The sequence below is a fragment of the Scyliorhinus canicula genome, chromosome 8 (genome assembly GCF_902713615.1).
Source record: "Scyliorhinus canicula chromosome 8, sScyCan1.1, whole genome shotgun sequence".
In the NCBI taxonomy this organism is placed as follows: Eukaryota; Metazoa; Chordata; class Chondrichthyes; order Carcharhiniformes; family Scyliorhinidae; genus Scyliorhinus; species Scyliorhinus canicula.
The window spans coordinates 185,209,469-185,232,493 of NC_052153.1; the positions used below are offsets into that span (position 1 = coordinate 185,209,469).

Sequence of the window (23,025 nt, forward strand, 5' to 3'; positions counted from 1 at the left end):
GGGATTCAACAAGACAGCTCGTCACCAACCTCGCAAGGGCAATTATGGATGGCCTATTAATACTGGTCCAGCCAGCAAAACCCACCTCGGGTACAAATACATTTATTTAAAAAAATATTTTGGCACAATGAGCAGACAGTAAACTACTTTCCAATAGAATAGATATGACTCCATTTCACTGAGCATTGGTCTGAAGATGAAGTAACCATTATTGAAGCATGATTATTGATGGTCAATGTTGACTGGGTAATTCAATATTGGAGGTGGAGGTATCACAAATGAGCCACATGCTGTCCTCATCAAATGCAGGTACACTTGCAGCAGGAATTCTTGATTATGATAAGGAACAGGAATCTGACCAGTTAGCCCTCCACAGCCCCAGGATACTGAGGCCAATTATAGTGCTTCGGTAACATAGAACATGGAACAGTACAGCACAGAACAGGCCCTTTGGCCCTCGATGTTTAGCCGAGCATTGTCCAAAATCAAGATCAAGCTATCCCACTCCCTGTCATTCTGGTGTGCTCCATGTGCCTATTCAATAATCGCTTCAAAGTGTCCGACTCCTCTATCACAGCAGGCAGTCCATTCCACACCGTAATCACTCTCTGAGCAAACAACCTACCTCGGAATTCCCTCCTATATCTCCCGCCCTGAATCTTATAGTTATGCCCCCTTGTAACAGCTACATCCACCCGAGGAAATAGTCTCTGAACATCCACTCTATCTATCCCCCTCATCATCTTATAAACCTCTATTAAGTCGCCTCTCATCCTCCTCCGCTCCAAAGAGAAAAGCCCTAGCTCCCGCAACCTTTCCTCATAAGACTACCCTCCAATCCAGGCAGCATCCTGGTAAATCTCCTTTGCACCCTTTCCAATGCTTCCACATCCTTCCTATAATGAGGGGACCAGAACTGCACACAATACTACAAATGTGGTCTTACCAGGGTCATGTATAGTTGCAGCATAACCCCGCGGCTCTTAAACTCAAGCTCCGTGTTATTAAACGCTAACACATGATAAGCCTTCTTCACGGCTCTATCCACTTGAGTGCCAACCTTCAGAGATCTGTGAACATGAACCCCAAGATCTCTTTGTTCCTGTAATCCGCATTCAAATTTTTTCTACCAAAATGAATCGCCTCGCACTTATCAGGGTTAAACTCCATCTGCCATTTTTCGGCCCAGCTCTGCATCCTATCAATATCTCTTTGCAGCCTACAACAGCCCTCCACCTCATCCACTACTCCACCAACCTTGGTGTCATCAGCAAATTTACTGACCCATCCTTCAGTCCCCTCCTCCAAGTCATTGATAAAAATCACAAATAGCAGAGGACCCAGCACTGATCCCTGTGGTACACCGCTGGTTATGATTCTGACCTTGTGTTTCTTTCCTTGAACGCTCAGCATTTGGCATGAATCACCACTATCTTTATTCTGCTATCCAGCCCAGGAGAGCTATCCATGACACATCAATTTGAATTTGTTTTAGTTTTTCATGGGATGTGGTATTGCCCATGCTGAACAGCCCTTGAGAAAGTGGTGGTAGGCTGCCTCTCCTGAATTGCTGCAGCCCATGTGGTGCAGGTACACCCAAATTTCCTAACTTGTCCTCCCAGAGCTTTCTAAGTTTGCCTCCCAGCCTATCTATTAAGCACTTGTGTCTAAAGCACTTGGAACATAGAACATTACAGCACAGTACAAGCCCTTCGGCCCTCGATGTTGGGCCGACCTGTGAAACCACTCTAAAGCTAATCTACACTATTCCCTTATCATCCATATGTTTATCCAATGACCATTTGAGTGCCCTTAATGTTGGCGAGTCCACTACTGTTGCAGGCAGGGCATTCCACGCCCTTACTACTCTCTGAGTAAAGAACCTACCTCTGACATCTGTCCTATATCTATCTCCCCTCAATTTAAAGCTATATCCCCTTATGCTAGACATCACCATCCGAGGAAAAAGGCTCTCACTGTCCACCCTGTCTAATCCTCTGATCATCTTATATGCCTCAATCAAGTCACCTCTTAACCTTCTCTCTAACGAAAACAGCCACAAGTCCCTCAGCCTTTCCTCGTAAGATCTTCCCTCCATACCAGGCAACATTCTGGTAAATCTCCTCGGGACCCTTTCCAATGCTTCCACTTCCTTCCTATAATGCGGCAACCAGAATTGCTGCAATACTCCAAATGCGGCCGCACCAAAATTTTGTACAGCTGCAACATGACCTCATGGCTCCGAAACTCAATCCCTCTACCAATAAAAGCTAACACACCGTACGCCTTCTTAACAACCCTCTCAACCTGGGTGGCAGCTTTCAGGGATCTATGGACATGGACACCGAGATCTCTCTGCTCATCCACACTACCAAGAATCTTCCCATTAGCCCAGTACTCTGTACTCCTGTTATTCCTTCCAAAATGAATCACCTCACACTTTTCTGCATTAAACTCCATTTGCCACCTGTCAGCCCAGCTCTGCAGCTTATCTATGTCCCTCTATAACTTGTAACATCCTTCCGCACTGTCCACAACTCCACCGACTTTAGTGTCATCTGCAAATTTACTCACCCATCCTTCTACGCCCTCCTTCAGGTCATTTATAAAAATGACAAACAGCAGTGGCCCCAAAACAGATCCTTGTGGTACACCACTAGTAATTGAACTCCAGGCTGAACATTTCCCATCAACCACCACCCTCTGTCTTCTATCAGCTAGCCAATTTCTGATCCAAACTGCTAAATCACCCTGAATCCCATGCCTCCGTGTTTCTGCAATAGCCTACCGTGGGGAACCTTATCAAACGCTTTATTGAAATTCATATACACCACATCAACTGCTTTACCCTCATCCACCTGTTTGGTCACCTTCTCAAAGAACTCAATAAGGTTTGTGAGGCACGACATACCCTTCACAAAACCGTGTTGACTATCTCTAATCAAATTATTCCTTTCCAGATGATTATACATCCTATCTCATAAACCTTTCCAAGACTTTGCCCACAACAGAATTAAGGCTCACTGGTCTATAGGTACCGGGGTTGTCTCTACTCCCCTTCTTGAACAAGGGGACAACATTTGCTATGCTCTAGTCTTCTGGCACTATTCCTGTAGACAAAGATGACTTAAAGATCAAAGCCTACACCGTCTCCTTATGAACCTCAAGCCCTTCTAGTCTGGTAGCCTGTATATCAGTATTCTCCTCGACAACATTGCCTTTTTCCTGCGTGAATACTGACGAAAAATATTCATTTAGCACCTCTCCTATCTCCTCGGACTCCACGCACAACTTCCCACTACTGTCCTTGACTGGCCCTGTTCTTACCCTCGTCATTCTTTTATTCCTGACATATCTACAGAAAGCTTTAGGGTTATCCTTGATCCTACCTGCCAAAGACTTATGTCCCCTCCTGGTTCTTCTTAGCTCTCTCTTTAGGTCCTTCCTAGCTAACTTGTAACTCTCGAGCGCCCTAACTGAACCTTCACGTCTCATCTTTACATAAGCCTCCTTCTTCCTCTTGATAAGTGTTTCAACTACTTTAGTAAACCACGGTTCCCTCGCTCAACCACTTCCTCCCTGCCTGGCAGGTACATACTTATCAAGGGCACGCAGTAGCTGTTCCTTGAACAAGCTCCACATTTCCATTGTGCCCATCCCCTGCAATTTCCCTCCCCATCCGATGTATCTTAAGTCTTGCCTCATCGCATCATAATTGCCTTTCCCCCAGATATAACTCTTGCCCTGCGGTATATACCTATCCCTTTCCATCATTAAAGTAAACGTAATCGAATTGTGGTCACCATCACCCAAGTGCTCACCTACCTCCAAATCTAACACCTGTCCTGGTTCATTACCCAGTACCAAATCCAATATGGCCTCGCCTCTCGTTGGCCTATCTACATACTGTCAGGAAACACTCCTGCACACATTGGACAAAAACGGACCCATTTAAAGTACTCTAACTATAGCGTTTCCAGTCAATATTTGGAAAGTTAAAGTCCCCCATAACAACTACCCTATTACTTTCGCTCCTATCCAGAATCACCTTTGCAATCCTTTCCTATACATCTCTGGAACTTTTTGGAGGCCTATATTGAATCCATAACAGGGTGACCTCTCCTTTCCTGTTTCTAACCTCAGCCCATACTACCTCAGACGAGTCCTCATTAAACGTCCTTTCTGCCACCGTAATACTGTCCTTGACTAACAATGCCACCCCTCCCCCTCTTTTACCACGTTCCCTGAGCTTACTGAAATATCTAAACCCCAGAACCTGCAACAACCATTCCTGTCCCTGCTCTATCCATGGCTCCGAAATGGCGACAAGATCGAAGTCCCAGGTACCAACCCATGCCGTAAATTGACCCACCTTATTCCGGATGCTCCTGGCATTGAAGTAGACACACTTTAAACCAACTTCCTGCGTTGCGGTACACTCCTGCAACCTTGGAACCTTACTCATGACCTCACTACTCTCAACCTCCTGTATACTGGAGCTACAATTCTGGTTCCCAACCCCCTGCTGAACTAGTTTAAACCCTCCCGAAGAGCATTAGCAAATTTTCCCCTCCAGGATATTGGTACCCCTCTGGTCCAGGTGTAGACCATCCCGTTTGTAGAGGTCCCACCGACCCTAGAATGAACCCCAATTATCCAGGAATCTGAAACCCTCCCTCCTGCACCATCCCTGTAGCCACGTGTTCAACTGCTCTCTCCCTATTCCTCGTCTCACTAGCACGTGGCATTGGTAACAACCCAGAGATAATAACTCTGTCTTAGATCTAGGTTTCCACCCTAGCTCCCTGAATTCCTTCCTTACATCCATATCCCTTTTCCTACCTATGTCGTTGGTACTCCTCCCCCTTATGGATCCCGAAAACACGATCCGAGACATCGTGGACTCTGGCACCTGGGAGGCAACACACCAACCGCGAGTCTCTCTCGTTCCCACAGAATCTCCTATCTATTCCCCTAACTATGGAGTCTCCAATGACTAATGCTCTACTCCTTCCCCCCTTCCCTTCGGAGCAACAGGGACAGACTCTGTGCCAGAGACCTGTACCCCATGGCTTACCCCTGATAAGTCGTCCCCCCAACAGTATTCAAAGCGGTATACTTGTTACTAAGGGGAACAACGACAGGGGATCCTTGTACTGACTGCTTCCTCCCAGCCCCTCTCACCGTCGCCCATCTATCTTTATTCTTCGGAGTAACTACATCCCTGAAGCTTCTATCTATGACCACCTCTGCCTCCTGAATGATCCGAAGTTGCACCAGCTCCAGTTCCCTAACACGGTTTCTGAGGAGCTGGAGATGGGTGCACTTCCCACAGATGAAATCAGCAGGGACACTGACGGCGTACCTCACCTCAAACATTCTGCAGGAGGAACATTGTACTGCCTTCCCAGTCATCCCCTCTAGATAAAACAAGAAAAAGAAAGGAAGAGCTTACCTGATATTCACTCAACCCCTTAGGTTAGAGGAGGTGGAAGGGTGGGGGACATTACAAGTGTAGTGTCTCTGGTTTAGCAACTGCCCAACTTATATACAGGTACTAACAAATCTTCCCAGAAATCCCCATTTCCTGCAACGCTAAAGGTAAGTTTTTAAAGAGGTAAACTTACCTTCTTGACAGGCCCCTGAACACTGCTTCCGCCGAAAATCTGAAAACAGTTGTTGCCTTTATTACTACCTCTGCAACATACAGACTAGGAGCCACATTTGGGTCCTTCTGTTTTGATGGTTCAGTTGTGCATTAGATAAACTGAGCTACAAAAGGAACTTGCATGGTACTGATTCTGAACCTAAAAGACATTGGCTGTGGGTGGCACTGTGGTGCAGTGGTTAGCACTGCTGTCTCACGGCACCGAGGGCCCGGGTTCGCTCCCGGCCCCGAGTCACTGTCCGTGTGGAGTTTGCACATCCTCCCCGTGTCTTCGTGGGTCTCACCCCCACAACGGTACGGCACGGTACCATTGTGGTTAGCGCAATTACTTCACAGCTCCAGGGTCCCAGGTTCGATTCCCGGCTTGTCTGTGCGGAGTCTGCACGTTTGCCCCGTGTGTGCGTGGGTTTCCTCCGGGTGCTCTGGTTTCCTCCCACAGTTCAAAGACGTGACAATTAGGTGGATTGGCCATGATAAATTGCCCATAGTGTCTAAAAAGGTGAGATGGAGTTATTGGGTTAGGAGGATAGGGTGGAAGTGAGGGCTTCAGTGGTCGCCTTCTGCATTGTATGTTCTGAGTGGAAATATGTGTGCTGCCTCCTTGATTAATGCACAAACTGATCAATTTTTTCAAATTGACTATCCAATACAATGGATGGAAAAGATGATTTGTTGTGGAAGGATGATTCTGAAAGTGCCAAATCTGATCCAGAAAGGTCCTTGCGATGATGCCATAGCCAAAGTCACTCCGAATGAATTCACTGAACATTGCAATGATTGAGTGTTGCACCAAGGATGATCACGTTGATATTTTACATTTGAATGTGGTTAAAGGTATCCTTGTAGAATAAGTTTATTCAGTAATCATGTTGCTGGTTTAATAATTGCAGCCATTTTTTTTTTCACACTTCAAAATGGTGATGGCCTAACACCAGTGTTTCAGATTTTATACTTGGGCAAATTTTTGAAAACATTTTTCAGGCTTCCAAGGTCAATTTTTGATATGTTATAATTTATGATAACCCTTGAGTCCAGGTATTAATCGGGTAAATCTGCATTGCGCTCCCTCTCAGCCCAATTTATACTTGCTCTCTAAGGTGTGGTTCCCTGAACTATTCACTGTAATGGCCAGGGCTAAGTATAATTGACACATGACCTCTACCCCTTGTATTCTAGTCCTTTTAAATATAACGACCAACATTTAATTCGCCTTTTTGATTATTTACTATACCTGTTCATGACATTATAATGAGCTATACACCTGGACTCTTTGGATCTCCACTTGTTTCTAGCTTTTTACCAGTTAGAAAGTACCCTTTTTAATGCCCAGAGTGGATGACCTCACATTTTCCTTAATTGAGTGTATTTTTCACCATTCTGCACATTCATTTAACCTATCAGTAACTTGTACCCTGTATTATCAGAGTGGGGTGGGGGGGGGTGGGGTGGGGGGTTTAGAAACGTTTTGGAAAAGGTGCCGATATAAATCCGAGCGACCCTCGAGTGTAATTTAGTCAAATTTAAACACTTCCTTTTTGACGGGGTATCTTGGTGAATTGTATAAACTTTCCGCACTTTTTGTGCTTAGAATAAACGGTGTTGAGAGATTCTCGCTAATGCTGTTTTACAAGATTTGGTCAGAATTTGTTCGGAGTAGGAGTAAATCCGGCAAGAAATATTATCACTCGAGGTAAGGTCTGCAACAATGTATAAATGAACAATTGGTCCATTTATTGTTGTAATCTTTTGAGTGCAAATGTGTGATCTTGCTGTTTGGCACAGATTTTACTTGTGTAGCAACATTGCTTTATAATCCTTTGATAGATCCTGGATTGGTTTGTGCAAATCTGCTTAGCCCTGAAACATGTCCACGATAGAAAGATTCTCCACAGGGATATAAAGTCGCAGGTAAGCTCATGTATCAATTACATCAGGCAGTATTTTCAGCAATGTGATAGATGGCTCTGAATAGATTGTGTATTTTTATTAGTCCACTGGTACACGTGCATTTTACAACTTCAAGCTGCCTGTCATATTTGTAATCCAGTGAGCATTCAGAAAAGGTTTGTTTGAACTCCAGTAGTTCTGACCTTTACTAGTTTCTTCATTTGGTTGATTTCTGTCTTGACTTTGGGATTTAATATTCCCCTCTCTGCTTTCTTTTTAAATGTTAGTTTCCTTGCTAATTCGTCGCTCGAGCGCAGCATTAAAACAAATCGGTACAAGGATGCAGATGATGCACTGGAAGGCGAGGGGAAAAAACCCAAAACATTTCGCAGCCAAGAAATAACTCTCATCATCATTACTGATCATGGATAAAAGAAAGATTTGCGTCTATAAGCAGTTTGAGGGTGGCACGGTGGCAGGCATTGCTATCTCGCCGTGCCAACGACCAGAGTTCGATTCAGACTTTGGCCGATTGTCTATGTGGAGTTGGCACATTCTCCTCGTGTCTGTAGGAGTTTCCTTTGGGTGATGCGGTTTTCTCCCAGAGTCCAAAGATGTGCAGGTGAGGTGGAGTGGCCATGATAAATTGCCCCTTATTGGGATAGGGTTGGGGAGTCGCCTTGGTAGGGTTCTCTTTCAGAGGGTCGGTGCAGATTTAATGGGCTGAATGGTCTCCTGCACTGTCGCGATTCAATGTTCTCCGGTCATTTCAAAGTGCCAATAAAGCACTTTGAATAAAGCAATAGCAGGAAGGTTGAGGGTGTGATGGGGTGGCACAGCATGAGTATAAAAGTTATTGGCTAAAGTAGTTTATAATGTTTTTTCTTCCCTATCAGAAAGATAGCGCACTCTATCTCACAAAGGTCATTTATGCCAGTAGTTTGGCAACATTAATTCCAAAACCTTTTCATAAAATATTCACAAATAATATTTCTTCAAGTGGGTATTGTATCCAACAAAAGTTTATATGGGCGATGTGGTCTTGATATATTTTAGTCGTTTTTCTCTTGTCCAAGCTGCTGTGGAGGTGATGACTGGTTAATGTTCAGCACCATTCACGAATCCTTGTACTAAAGCAGTCCGTGCCTAAATACTGCAAGACCTGGACAATACCCAGGCCTGGGCTGACCAGTGGAAAATTACATATGTGCCAAGCAATGATCATTTCCAGCAGGAGAGAAGCTAATCATTGCTCCTTGACATTGAGTGCTATTATCAACACGCTGGGGGTTACCATTGACCTGAAACTGAACTGGACGAGCCACATAAATAACATGGCTGCAAGAGCAGGTCTGAGGTTAGGCATCCTGTGGCAAGTAACTCGCCTCCGGATTCCCCAAAGCATGTCTACAATCTACAAGACGCAAGTCAGCAGTCTGATGGAATACTGTCTACCTGCTTCGATGAGTGCAGCTCCAACAACACATGGTCAGGAAGCTCAACACTATCCAGGCCAAAGCAGCTCGCTTGATTGACACCTCTTCTATAAACATTCACTCCCTCCACGAGCAACGCACAGTGTCAGCCGTGTGTATCATCTACATGATGCACTGCAGGAACTAATCAAGGTTCCTTCGGCAGGCACGTTCCAAACCCATGACTTCTGTCATCTAGAAGGACAAGGGACACAGATACCTGGGAACACCACCACCTGGGAATACCACCACCTAGAAGTTCCCCTCCAAGTCACTCAGCATCTTGACTTGGGGATATATCGCCATTCTTTCACTTGTTGCTGGGTCAAAATCTTGGAACTCCTTCCCTAACAGCATTGTGGGTGTACCTACACTTCGACTGCAGTGGTTGAAGAAAGCTCACCACCACCTTCTCAAGGGCAACTAGGGGGCAATAAATGCTGCCCGAGCCAGCGATGCCCAAATCCTGTAAATTATTATTTTTTTTAAATAGCCATAGGATGCACCCAATTTTTGGTTCCATTGAACTTACTGGAATGAAAATTATGCTGGTTCTTTGCGCAGATATTCATTGGCATGTGACTACTCAGTCAAAAATGCCCCCTGCATCTTTAAAATCCATTATTAAAGTAAGAGAGTGCATATTCAATCCGGATTGGAGATGTCGGAAGTGCATGACACTTAAAGCTCACGTGGAAGTTCAATGACCATTAAACTGCACTGATCTTGAATGAAAATAATTTCATGCACTTGGCTGCCCCCAAAGTTGGAAAAATATTAACTCCAGCATGTTTTATGTAATAATTGCGCCTCTAACACTTTTTTTTTCTTTTTCTAATCCAGAATATCTTTCTAACCAAAGACGGAACAGTTCAGCTGGGAGATTTTGGAATAGCTAGAGTACTTAACAGGTAGCATTCAAACTGCTTGAACAGTAATGTAATTTGCATGCATTGTCTCTTTTTTGATCTTTAGCTTTTTTTCCTAATGTGCCAAATTGTCTTTCCCTCTATGCAAAATGTGTGAGGACAGTAATTTTCTGCTTTAAGTTACTTGAAATTTGTTAATATTTATTTGGGCTTTTTAAATTAATTTACTTTCACCAAGTGCCTCAGTACATGTTTCAGAATTCTTTAAAAATATTTTACTTAACAAATAATTAATAATTAAAGTGGAGTAATTTGGTGCTGTGTAGCCTAATATGGAACTTATTTGCTATGTGGGCAATGTAGCAGCTTTATTTGTGCATCACGAGATCTGAAAATATAAAATGAATGAATAGTGTACCTGTTCCAGTTATTGTGATTTTTGGTTGAAGGAGGTATGTTAGTAAGAGAGCTCCTTTTTTTTTAAATTCAAGGAATGGGAACGTGGCTAAGCCAGCATTTATTGCCCATCTCTAATTGCCCTGGAGAGAAAGTGGCTGTGAGCTGCCTTCTTGAACTGCAGTTCATGTGGTGCAGGTACACCCACAGTGCTGTTAGGGAGGAAGTTCCAGGATTTAGACCTATTGACGGTGAAGGAACGGTGATCAGTTTCCAAGTTGGGATGGTGCATGGCTTGGAGGGGAACTTCCAGGTGGCGATGGTCCCCTGTATATGCTGCTCTTGTCATTCTAGATTGTAGTGGACATGTGTTTGGAAAGTATTTTCTAAGGAACCTTGGTGAGTTCCCGCAGTTCATCTTGTAAGTGGTACATACTGCTGGATTAGTGTCGAGTCCAACTGAATCTTTAGACAAAGAATGAGTTTACTGGCATGTCTAACAAATATAATATTGCAGTCAGCTTTGTGAGTCAGCACAGGTGAGTTGTGCTTTTGTTGTAAAAATACCAAGTTGGGAAAGTTAATTGTCAAAATAGATTTAGATTACATCTTTAGATATGTGATTTTGAACCATAAGTGCAGGACAATATGGCTCATCCGATTTTCGACCACTGTTATTGAAGAATTTCGACCACTGTTATTGTCTTTGACTCAACTGGTAGATATTCCAAAAGTTTATTACCCCTGGAAAGGTATCTGTTCCAAATTGACCACTCGGGATTAAATTTGCATCTCATCTTACTTCCCGATCCCCACGAAATGCTTGGGCTTCATCTTCATGCAATTTAATTTTGATGGCAGAAGCATTTGAAGGAATGCTTTGTCTGGTAGAAGAGGCTTTGCGAGGCAAGGTGAGATATTATGCTGCAAAGTCCACTTTGTTTTAAAAAATGTTGAGTGAAAATAAATATGTGGTGACTGCCACAATATTGTTTGGTTAGTTAAAGCCTGATGCATCAATTAAGATCTTTATGGGTTGAGTTAAAAAACACCAAGGGCAAAAAAACGTTCGTAGGGGTGATATACAGGCCACCAAAATGTAGTGGTAATGTTGGGAATAACATTAGACAGGAAATCAGATGCATGTGATAAAGTAACATCTGTGATTATGGGTGACTTTAATCTGCATGTAGATTGGGTGAGTCAAATTAGTCACAATACAATAAAGGAGGAATTTCTGGAGTATATACAGGATGATTTTCTGGACCAATACATTTGAGAAACCAATAAGGGAGCAGGCCACCTTGGACTGGATGTTGTGCAATTAGAAAGGATTAGTTGACAATCGAGTGGTGAGAGAACCCTCGGGGATGAGTGACCATAATATGATAGAATTGTTTACAAGGTGGATGGTGAGGTAGTTGATTCTGAGACCAGGGTCCTGAATCTCAATAAAGGTAACTCTGATGGTATGAGGCATCAGTTGGCTGTGCTGGACTGGGAAACATTGCTGAAAAGGAAGGACAGTGGACAGGCAATGGCGAGCATTCAAAGAACAAATAGGTGAACTCCAAAAGTTGTTTATTCCTATTTGGCACAAGAGTAGAAAAGGAACTGTGGCTAAACCATGCCTTCAAGGGAAATTAGAGATGGTATTAGATTTAAAGAAGAGGCATACAATTTGGCAAGAAAAAAAACAATAGACCTGAGGATTGGGCACAGTTTAAAATTCAGCAAAGGCGGACCAAGGGATTGATTAAGAAGGGGCAAATAAAGCGAGCCGGGAACATAACTAAGTTTCGTGAAGAAAAAAAAGGTTGATGAAAACAAATGTAGGCCTGTTACAGTCAGAAATGGGGGACAAAAATGGCTGAGGAACTAAATTCGAACTTTGCTTCTGTCTTCAGCGTGATTTGGACCGGCTCAGTGAGTTAAGCTTAAGCATGGCAGATGCAATATAATTTTGATAAATGTGATTCCTGGGATGGCGGGACTGTCTTATAAGGAGAGGCTAAATCGGTTAGGACCATATTCATTGGAGTTTAGAAAAGTGAGGGGGTTCTTGTTGAAACTTATTAAATTCTAACAGGATTAAACAGCGTAGAGTCAGAAAGCATATTCCCAATGGTGGCCGAGTCCAGAACTAGGGGTCGTGGTTTGAGGATAAAGGGTAAACCTTTTCGGATTGAGGAGATTTCTTCACCCAGAGAGTGGTGAATCTGTGGATCTTCCACAAAGTAGTTGAGGCCAAAATGTTGTGTAATTTCAAGAAGGAATTAGATATAGCTCTTGGGGTTAAAAGAAACCAGGGCATATGGGGGATGGTGGGATCAGAGTATTGAATTTGATGGTCAGCCATGATAATGAATGGCGGAGCAGATTCGAAGGGCTAAATGGCCTCGTGATTCTATTTTCTATGTTTCTATGCAAGAACATTTTGTGATGAAACTGCAGTGTCAAATCATCATGTTAATATTTCGTATGAAAATGTTTTTTCAGCCATCGTAATTTTTTTCTTTATTCTTTCATGGATGTGAGTGTTGTTGGCAAGGCCAGCATTTGTTTCACACCCTTCTCTTCTCTCTCTTTCCCCGGCCAAAGGGTGTTGGTGCAGTGATGCTAATGGCGTTGAATGTCAGGAGGAGATAATTAGATTCTTCCTTGTTGAAGATGGCCATTGCTTGATACTTGTGTCACGTGAATGCCGCTTATCAGCCAAAGCCTGGAATTGTCCAGGTCTTGCTGCATGTGGACAGAAACGACTTTAGTATCGGAGGAGTATCTTTGGAATGCACTGCCTGGGAGGGTGGTGGAGAGAGGTTGCCTTGCATCCTTTCAGAAGTACCTGGATGAGCATTTGCACATCATAACATTCAAGGCTGTGGGCCAAATGCTGGTAAATAGGATTAGGTAAGTGGATCAGGTGTTTTTCATGTGTTGGTGCAGCCGAAGGGCCTCTTCTGCTCTGTGAGTGATGGTTGGTACCGAATACTGTTCAATCATCAGCGACAATCCCCAGGTCCAACCGCATTTAAAAAGCAACTGAAAATGTTTGGGCCAAGGGCTCTGACTTGTGGTGACACTTCTGCAGTGATGTCCCTGGGGCTGAGATGATTTGCCTTCCAATAACCACAACTATCTCCCTTTTGCGCTCTGTATGACTGCAACTCGTAGAGAGGTTCCCCCCGATTTCATGTTTGTTCAAATTCTGCCTTAATGTCATGGGCAGTCACTCATTTCATTTCATTTCATTTTTCATTCTTCATTCTCGCTCACCTCTGCCCCAAAATGGACAAAAGAGCAGCAGTCAATGAGGCCAGGAGCTGAGTGGCTGTAACCAAAGCCAAACTGAACATCAGAGAGCAGATTATTGCTGTGTAAGTGCTGCTTGGTGACCCATCCATCGCTTGATGATGATCGTGAATAGACTGATGACAGGATTGAGGAATATTGTGTGTGCCTGTACATGTGCGTGTGACGAAAGGATAGAGGTGTTGGCTTTGTGCATTTGTAATGGGGTATTATGGTGGGTTTGAGGTACTATTAAATTGGTAGGATCAAAAATTGCATTTTTGGATAATTTGGAAGTTTGTTTGAAAATCAGAGGGAAGTCTGAGGTGACCAGAAACATTTTGCATCTTCCAGGAGTTCCTCAAAAGCAGATGCAAAATACAAACATGACCGGTTTTATATTTGGAAGGATTGGTATTTCAAAGAGGGTGAGAACCAAGGATCCCGAGACACAACTGGGTAAATGGTATTTCGGAAATCTTGTGGAGAACTTGCGTTGGTTGTGTGGCAAAGAGCTCCTGAAAACCGCTCTGGGCTGGGACAAGCTTGTCTTGGGCTGCAAAAAGCAGTCTTGTTCGGATGCCTTGGATTTCCACAAACACAAGTGGAAGGGAATTTGAGTGGTCATGTGGTATGCATTTATTAAATCTTTGTCTTAGTAATATTACTGTATTTCTATAGTTGAGCATCTATAAGGAAGTGTTACCTGGAAGGTGTATACTTGTGGATCTGACCAAGTAGCAAGTCTTTTGGGGGAATGTTTTGTAAAACTAATTTTAACTGTGTAACTGTAATCTTGTGTGCTTTTCTATTTTTAAAATAAATTTAGAGTACCCAATTATTTTTATTTTTCCAATTAAGGGGCAATTTAGCATGGCCAATCCACCGTACCAGCACATCTTTAGGTTGTGGGGATGAAACCCACGCAGACATGGGGAGAATGTGCACGCTCCATACGGACAGTGACCCAGGGCTGGGATCGAACCCGGGTCCTCAGCGCCGCAGTCGCACTGCGCCACATGCTGCCCTGTGTGCTTGTCTTCTTGTTATAAAGCTTTTACTTTTAATTTTTAAATCACAAGTATTACTGGGCTACCTGCTGCTGAGATCAGTTCTTTTCATTTTCAGAATAGATAGGTGCTTGATGGCTGGCACAGACACGATGGGCCAAAGAGTCTTTTTCTGTACTGTAAAGCCCGATGACAAAGAAATAGTATGGCCTGTCAGTCAATATTCCCTCTGCGGTTTGGTTTGCTCAGCAATTAATATACTGTGTTCATTACACAGGACGTACCTGGGCAATTTTCTACATTGTCAGGGAGGTGCCAGAGTTATGGCTTTACTGGAACAGTTTGGTTAGTAGGGTCTGGCTGGAGCACAAGTCTTCAGTTCTATTGCTGGAATGTTGTCAGGGTCTATATCCTTTTGCTATATCCAGGGCCTTCAATCATTTCTTGCTGTCACGCGGATTGAATCTTATTGGCTGAAGACTGGTATGTTCGATATTCATGACCTCAAGTAGGCCACATGGCTTCAGGTGGTCAAACCTTCTTCAGCCTTATCATTTGCCCTGATGTGCTGGGCTTCCCCATCATTGAGCATGGGGGCATTTGTGGCGCCCCCTCCTCCTGTTAGTTGTTTAATTGTCCACTACCATTCGTGAATGGATGTGATTGGACTGTAGAGCTTTGATTTGCTCCATTGGGTGTGGGATCTCTTGCTACTTCATCTATTCTGGCATGCACATATTCCTGTGTTGTAACTTCAAGCTGGCTCCTTGTTTTAGGTATATCTGGTACTTGCACCTGGCATGCTTTTCTGCATTCTTCATCGAACCAGAGTTGATCCCTTGGCTTATTGGTTATGGTAGAGTAAGGGATGTGCGTGACCATGAGGTTAAAAATTGTTGTTGAGTACAGTTCTGTGTACAATAAAGATAGGACTTTGTCTCGACACTTGAGGGATACGGTCCATAATTTTACGTGACACAACTATCGTGTTGAATGGGATACATTCAGAACAGATTGAGCAGCTTAAAACTGTGCATCTGTGAGGTTTTATGTGCCATCATTTGCAGCAGAATTGAATTCGACCACCAATCTGAAACCACATGATGTGGTATGGTAATATGTTAATTCTTTAATGAGTTAATGCTTTTAAAATAGCATGTAAACATATTATCTAGTGACGGTGTTAATTTGTTTTCTTACTAGTACTGTAGAGCTGGCACGGACCTGCATAGGTACACCATACTACCTGTCTCCAGAAATATGTGAAAATAAGCCATACAACAACAAAAGGTACACCTGAACATTTAACCTTCTTAATCATTTATTAGGCAATCGGATAATGTAACGAAAGAGTATCCTTTTTCTGTACCTGTGTATTACTGGAGATGGATTATTATTGACTTGTTTTGTGATTCATTTCTTTAGTGATATTTGGGCTCTGGGCTGTGTCCTATATGAGATGTGCACCCTCAAACATGCAGTAAGTAGTTTTCTTATTTTTTTTTTTAATAAACAATTTTATTGAGGTAGTTTTTGGCTTTATAAACAGTTACAGACATCATCAGAAAGGAAGCAAAAAAGGCAAAAATGTGCAAACATCCACGTACTTTCAATACTTCCATCATACCGTATTGCACAAGCCCGCTCCCCTCCCACCCGTACTACCCGCCATATTTTCCCTCCTACTCTACTCTACCCCCCCCCCCCCCCTCCCCCCACCCCCCTGCTGACGCTTACTCTCCCGCAAAGAAGTCAATAAATGGTTGCCACCTCCGGGTGAACCCCTGCACAGATCCCCTCAAGGCGAACTTAATTTTTTCCATCCCCAGGAAACTTGACATGTCCGCAAGCCACCACTCAGTCTTCGGGGGCTTTGAGTCCCTCCACGCCAATAATATTCGTCGCCGGGCTATCAGGGAAGCAAAGGCCAGCACATCGGCCGCTTTCTCCCCCTGGACGCCCGGGTCTTCCGAAACCCCAAAAATTGCCACCCCTGGACTCATCACCACCCTTGTTTTTAGCACCTGGGCCATGACCCCCGCAAATCCCTCCCAGTACCCCCTCAGCTCAGGGCATGCCCAAAACATGTGCACATGGTTCGCTGGTCCTCCCGCGCACCTAGCGCATTTGTCCTCTATCCCGAAAAATTTGCTCATCCGAGCCACCGTCATATGGGCCCGGTGAACGACCTTAAATTGGATCAGCCCGAGCCTTGCACATGTCGCGGTCGAGTTTACCCTACTCAGGGCCTCTGCCCACAGCCCATCCTCCATTTCCCCGCCTAGCTCCTCCTCCCATTTAAGTTTCAGTTCCTCTGTCTGGGACCCTTCCTCCCTCATGAGCACCTTATAAATACCTGAGACTCTACCCTCCCCTTCGTCCCTCCCAGAGACTATTCTGTCTAGGATCCCCATTGGCGGGAGGCGCGGGAAAGATGGGACCTGTCTACGAACAAAGTCCCGCAGCTGTAGGTATCTAAAATCATTTCCCCCTACCAACCCAAATTTCTCCTCCAAGCTCCTCAAACTCGCGAAGCTCCCTTCCAGGAACATATCACCCACCCTTCCCGCCCCTGCTCGCCGCCATACTCGGAACCCCCCATCCATACTGCCGGGGGCAAACCGATGGTTGTCGCAGATTGGCGCCCAGACAGACGCCCCCATCTCCCCCACATGCCTCCTCCACTGGCCCCATATCCGCAGGGTCGCCACCACTACCGGGCTGGTGGTGTACTTGGCCGGCGGCAGCGGTAGAGGAGCCGTGACCAGGGCTTCCAAACTGGAGCCCCTGCACGAAGCCGCCTCCACTCGCTCCCAAATAGACCCCGTACCCACCATCCACTTCCTTATCATAGCGATGTTGGCTGCCCAGTAATAATTGACCAGACTCGGCAACGCCAGCCCTCCCTCGCTGCGGTTCCTCTCCAACATCGCCTTCTTCACCCGCGGAGACTTTCCCGCCCAGACAAAGCTCATGATCAGCCCGTTAACTCTTTTGAAGAAGGACTGTGGGATAAAGATCGGGAGGCACTGAAAAATAAACAAAAATCGAGGGAGGATTGTCATCTTTACAGTCTGCACCCTCCCTGCCAGCGACAGCGGGAGTGCATCCCATCTCCGAAACTCTCCCTTCATTTGCTCCACCACCCTGGCCAAATTTAACTTGTGCAGCCTGCCCCAGTCTCGCGCCACCTGGATTCCCAAATACCGGAAATTTTCCTCAACTAACCTAAACGGTAGCCCTCTCAATCTGTTCTCCTGGCCCCTTGCCTGTACCACAAACATTTCACTCTTGACCGTATTTAATTTGTATCCTGAGAACTGGCCGAACTCCCTCAGCATTCCCAGTATAGTTCCCATCCCGGCCACTGGGTCCGACACGTACAGGAGCAGGTCGTCTGCATAAAGAGAAACCCTATGTTCAACCCCGCCCCTCACCATCCCCTTCCAACCCTCTGCGGCTCTCAGCGCAATCGCCAGCGGCTCTATGGCCAGCGCAAACAGCAGCGGGGAGAGCGGGCAGCCCTGCCTGGTCCCTCGGTACAACCTAAAGTACTCCGACACTTCTCTGTTGGTCCTGACGCTGGCCCTCGGGGCCTGATATAATAATTTGATCCAATCCACCAATCCCTCCCCGAACCCAAACCGTCCGAGCACCTCCCATAGATATTCCCACTCCACCCGGTCAAAGGCCTTCTCGGCGTCCATAGCCACCACTACCTCCACCTCTCTACCCGCCGGGGGCATCATTATCACATTGAGCAATCTCCTCAGATTGGCCGCCAGCTGCCTACCTTTCACGAACCCCGTTTGATCCTCCCCAATCACCTCCGGTACACAGTCCTCCATTCTACCCGCCAGTACCTTTGCCAGGAGCTTGGCATCTACATTAATCAGGGAGATTGGCCTGTAGGACCCGCACACCTCCGGGTCTTTACCCCGCTTTAATATCAGAGATATGGTGGCTTGTGACATCGTCGGCGGCAGGGTCCCTCTGTCCCTTGCCTCATTGAAAACCCTCGCCAAGACCGGGCCCACCAGCTCAGAGAACTTCCTATAAAACTCTACTGGGTATCCATCCGGCCCCGGGGACTTCCCCGACTGCATGGCCTTTAGGCCCCCCAATACCTCCTCTACTCTAATCGGGGCCCCCAGCTCTTCCACTCGCCCCCCCGCAACTGTTGGGAATGTTAACCCATCCAGAAACCTTTTCATCCCCTCCGGTTCTTCTGGCGGCTCCGAAGTATACAGCTTACGATAGAAGTCCCGGAATACCCTATTCAATTCTGCCGGATCCTCCACTTTGTGCCCCCCCTCGTCCCTCACTCTACCTATTTCCCTGGCCGCCTCCCTCCTCCCAAGTTGCTGCGCTAACAGTCTGCTAGCCTTTTCCCCATACTCGTACACCACTCCCCTCGCCTTCCTAAGCTGTTCCACGGCCCTGCTCGTGGATAGTGCCCCCAGTTCCGCCTGTAGCCTCTGCCTTTCCCTGAGTAAAACCTCCCCCGGGGACTCCGCGTGCTCTTCATCTATCCGGCCCATTTCCCTGACCAATCTATCCATCTCTGCCCGGTCTGCCTTGGCTCTATGGGCCCCAATTGAAATCAGCTCCCCCCGCACTACTGCCTTTAGCGCCTCCCACACGGTCGCCGCTGAGACCTCCCTAGTGTCATTCACCTGCAGGTAATTTTTTATACATTTCCGAAGCCTCTCGCAGATCCCCTCCTCCGACAGCAGTCCCACATCTAGCCTCCATTGCGGGCGTTGATACCTCGCTCCCCCGAACTGCAGGTCCACCCAATGCGGGGCATGGTCTGAAATGGTAATTGCTGAGTATTCCGTGTTCTTTACCTCCCCCCTACAGTCCCTGCTTAGCACAAAGAAATCTATCCTGGAATATACTTTGTGGACGTGCGAGTAGAACGAGTAGCCCCTTCCTGTTGGCTGTCCCTCCCTCCAGGGGTCCACTGCCCCCATTTGCTCCATAAACCCTTTCAGCTCCCTTGCCATTGCTGAGAGCCTACCCGTTCTGGGACACGACCGATCCAAAGTCGGGTCAAGGACCATGTTAAAGTCCCCTCCCATTATTAGCCTGCGAGAATCCAAGTCCGGGATCTTCCCCAGCACTCTTTTAATGAAGTCCACGTCATCCCAGTTCGGGGCATATATATTCACCAGCACCACTCTTCTCCCCTCCAGCCTGCCCCGTACCATCAGGTATCTGCCCCCCCTGTCTGCGGATATGCCCTCTGCCTCAAATTGCACACGCTTGTTGATCATGATTGCCACCCCTCTGGACTTCGAGTCCAAGTCCGAGTGGAAGACCTGGCTAATCCAGCCCTTCCTTAGCCTGGTCTGGTCTGACACTTTCAGATGTGTCTCCTGCAACATAATTACGTCCGCCCTCAGGGCCCGCAAGTGCGCGAACACCCGCGCCCTCTTAACCGGCCCATTCAGTCCCTTGACGTTCCAGGTGATCAGCCTGGTCGGGGGGCACATCCCACCCCCCCCACCCCGCCGGTCAGCCATAGCCTTTCTCGGGCCGGCCCCTGACCCGTGCGTCGCGCCCTTCCTGGCCCGCCCTATAGCTGCCTCCACCCTCGACCTCCTTTCCAGTGCCTATTTCAAGTCCCTCTCCCGTCAGCAGAACAACCCCCCCCTCCCCTAACCCCATCCCCCGATACCCCCACCCCTGCCATCTACTTATAGCTTTCCCCCCCATCTGACTTCCTTGACTAGCCAATCTGCTAGCCCGGTGACTCAACACTCCGGCGCCTTCCTGTCCCATTCCCCTTGTTTCCCCGCCCTCCTCCCCACCCACTGGGGCAAGCCGGCTCCAGTGTCTTCCGCGAGCTGCACAAAAAGCCCAAACAGGAAAAAAAAAAGGGAAAAAACATAGAAAAAAGAGAAAAAGCACATAAATGTCCATGAACAAAGGAAAGAGTCTCAAATGTTCCGTTTGGCCCCATTGGCCCAGCAAACCGTTGAGCAGCAGTCCAGGCACATTCGGCGTTCCTCCCCACAGAAATCCTCGGGCCCTAACTCGTGTCCTTAGGGCCTCCTTTCGGGACCATCCCCAGGTCCCTCACAAAATCCATCGCTTCTTCGGGCTCGGAAAGTAGTGGTGTTGACCCTGGTGCGTGACCCATAGCCGAGCTGGGAACAGCAGACCAAACTTCACGTGCTTCTTGAACAGCACCTCCTTGACATTCTTAAAGGCTGCTCGCCGCCGAGCCACCTCCTGGCTTAGGTCCTGATAGATGCGGAGCACACTGTTATTCCACGTGCTGCTCCTGGCGCTCTTTGCCCACTGCAGCACCCGCTCCTTGTCCACGAACCTGTGGAACCTAATCACCATCGGGCGGGGGGGTCCGCCCAGCCGCCCCTGCCTTGCCTGCACCCTGTGTGCCCCCTCCAGCTCCAGCGGTCGCGGAAAGGCTTCAGCCCCCATCAGCTGCTTCAGCAGGTCTGCTACAAACGCTGCAGCATCAGCTCCCTCCGCCCCCTCCGGGAGGCCGACCATCCTCAGATTGTTCCTGCGGACTCTATTCTCCAGCTCCTCTACTCTGTCCAGCAGTCTTCTCTGCCGCTCTTTCAGGCCGTCCACTTCTAGCGCTGCAACCGTTTGCGCATCCGCCTGCTCCTCCACCGCTTCTCCCAGCTCCTTAACTTTAACATCCTGGGCGTCCATCCTCTGGTTCAGCTGATCCACCGCTTTCTGGATTGGGTCCAAGCTGTCCCGCTTCAGCGCTTCAAAACTGGACTTCATTACCTGGAGCATGTTATCCAGCGCCAGCTGGATTGCTGAGTCCGGGTTCCGTGTGTCCGCCATCTTAGGTCCCAGGTAATTTTCTTCCGGTCCTTGTCTCTGTCCCTTTTTCTCCTTCTTCTTCTGCTTTCTGGAATCCCGCTGTTCCATATGCCGCAGCCCGCTCCTCAGCGCCTCCGCTGCCGCTTTCCTTCGCCCAGCTCCTTCAATTTGACCTCTTGGGCATCTGAAGTGGGTCCAAGCTGTCCCTCCTCAGCAACTCCAAACTTTTTCTTTTTCCCTTTGTCCTGGAGGAAGGAAGGTCCGTGGGTCCGCCATCTTAACCTGCAGGTCAGCTTCCTCCTTCTCTCTCTCTCTCCTTCTTCCTCACCTGCTGGCCTCCACACTTACATCCTCTGCAGCCCGCTCTCCTCCTCTGTTCCAGGCAGCCTTTCTGCCGCCTCCGTAGTCCCGCTATCGCGGGGAAACAGCTGTTCCAGCCGGCCGGAGTGAGAGCCCACCGAATGTGCGGCTCACTCGGACATCGCCGCCACCGGAAGTGAGTTTTCTTATTTTTAACCAATGCTCGGTGAAAAATATTTTTATTTGGTGTGTTCTACTCCTCTGTAAAATGTCCCAACTACGTTTAGTTTTTGAGATGGTAGCCTTTTCCTTTGCTGACTCTTCATAATACTTAATATTTTGAAGGCCCTGTGACGATAGATGTCTGTTCAGTACTGAGATTTGAATCTCCAACTCGTATTGAGAATGAAGGATGAAATTCTGCTCTCAAACACTGATTGATTGATTTTTCAGGTTGTAACTGAAATGGCTGTTATTTTGTTTGCGTGTGTGTGTCAGGAGCGCCAACCTCGTTATTTTAATTAAACTGCCAGAGTGGCTACAGAGTGCATTTGTCGTGAAACCACTGCTCCCTAATGTTAAAACTCTGTTGTGTTATCATGTTAGAGGAGAAGGTGTCAGTGCTGCCATCACTCTCTCTATCTTTCCTGAACACCTTGTATCCAGGAAGATTTAATGCCCTGCCTGCCCTTCTTTGAGCCAGACCTCTGTTATAGCTGCAAAATCATATTTCCACATGGCCATCTGTGGCTTGCGCCTTTGTGTACATGCACAGTCAGCCTAATTTACTCTTTATTACTTTACCCTTCTTCCTCTGAATGTACCTTAGAACCTACTAGTTCCTGTTCTAATGCTTTCTGTCTCTCGCAGTATTGCTCTCCAATATTGCCTTCGTTCCCACACCCCTCTGGTCTGTCCAGATCTGATCACAACCCAACGTCCCAGGAATCTAAAACCCTTCCTCCTGAATCATCTTTGCAGCTCTGCTTTATCCTCCTGATTCTACACTTATTGCTCGTGATACTGGGACTAATTTAGAGGTACTACTTTTGAGGCTAATTGGGCGGCACGGTAGCATAGTGGTTAGCACCGTTGCTTCGCAGTGCCAGGGTCCCAGGTTCCATTCCCGGCTTGGGTCACTTGTCTGCACGTTCTCCCCATGTCTGTGTGGGTTTCCTCCCACGAGTCTCCAAAGACACGCTATTAGGTGAATTGGACATTCTGAATTCTCCCTCTGCGTACCCGGACAGGCGCTGCGAGTGTGGCGACTAGGGGATTTTCACAATAACCTCATTGCAGTGTTAATGCAAGCCTACTAT

At 46.8% G+C, this 23,025-nt stretch overlaps 1 protein-coding gene across 9 annotated transcripts in view; it reads left to right on the forward strand.

The window, feature by feature from the left end:
- nek1 (NIMA-related kinase 1) overlaps positions 1-23,025 on the forward strand; it is a 211,131-nt gene that overhangs the window by 7,587 nt on the left and 180,519 nt on the right. For all 9 annotated transcript variants that reach the window (XM_038805820.1, XM_038805815.1, XM_038805821.1 and 6 more), the window contains exons 5-8: positions 7,493-7,576; positions 9,874-9,941; positions 15,800-15,886; positions 16,022-16,076. In XM_038805820.1, coding sequence (XP_038661748.1) covers positions 7,493-7,576; positions 9,874-9,941; positions 15,800-15,886; positions 16,022-16,076 — 294 coding nt within the window. The remainder of the gene's footprint in view (positions 1-7,492; positions 7,577-9,873; positions 9,942-15,799; positions 15,887-16,021; positions 16,077-23,025) is intronic.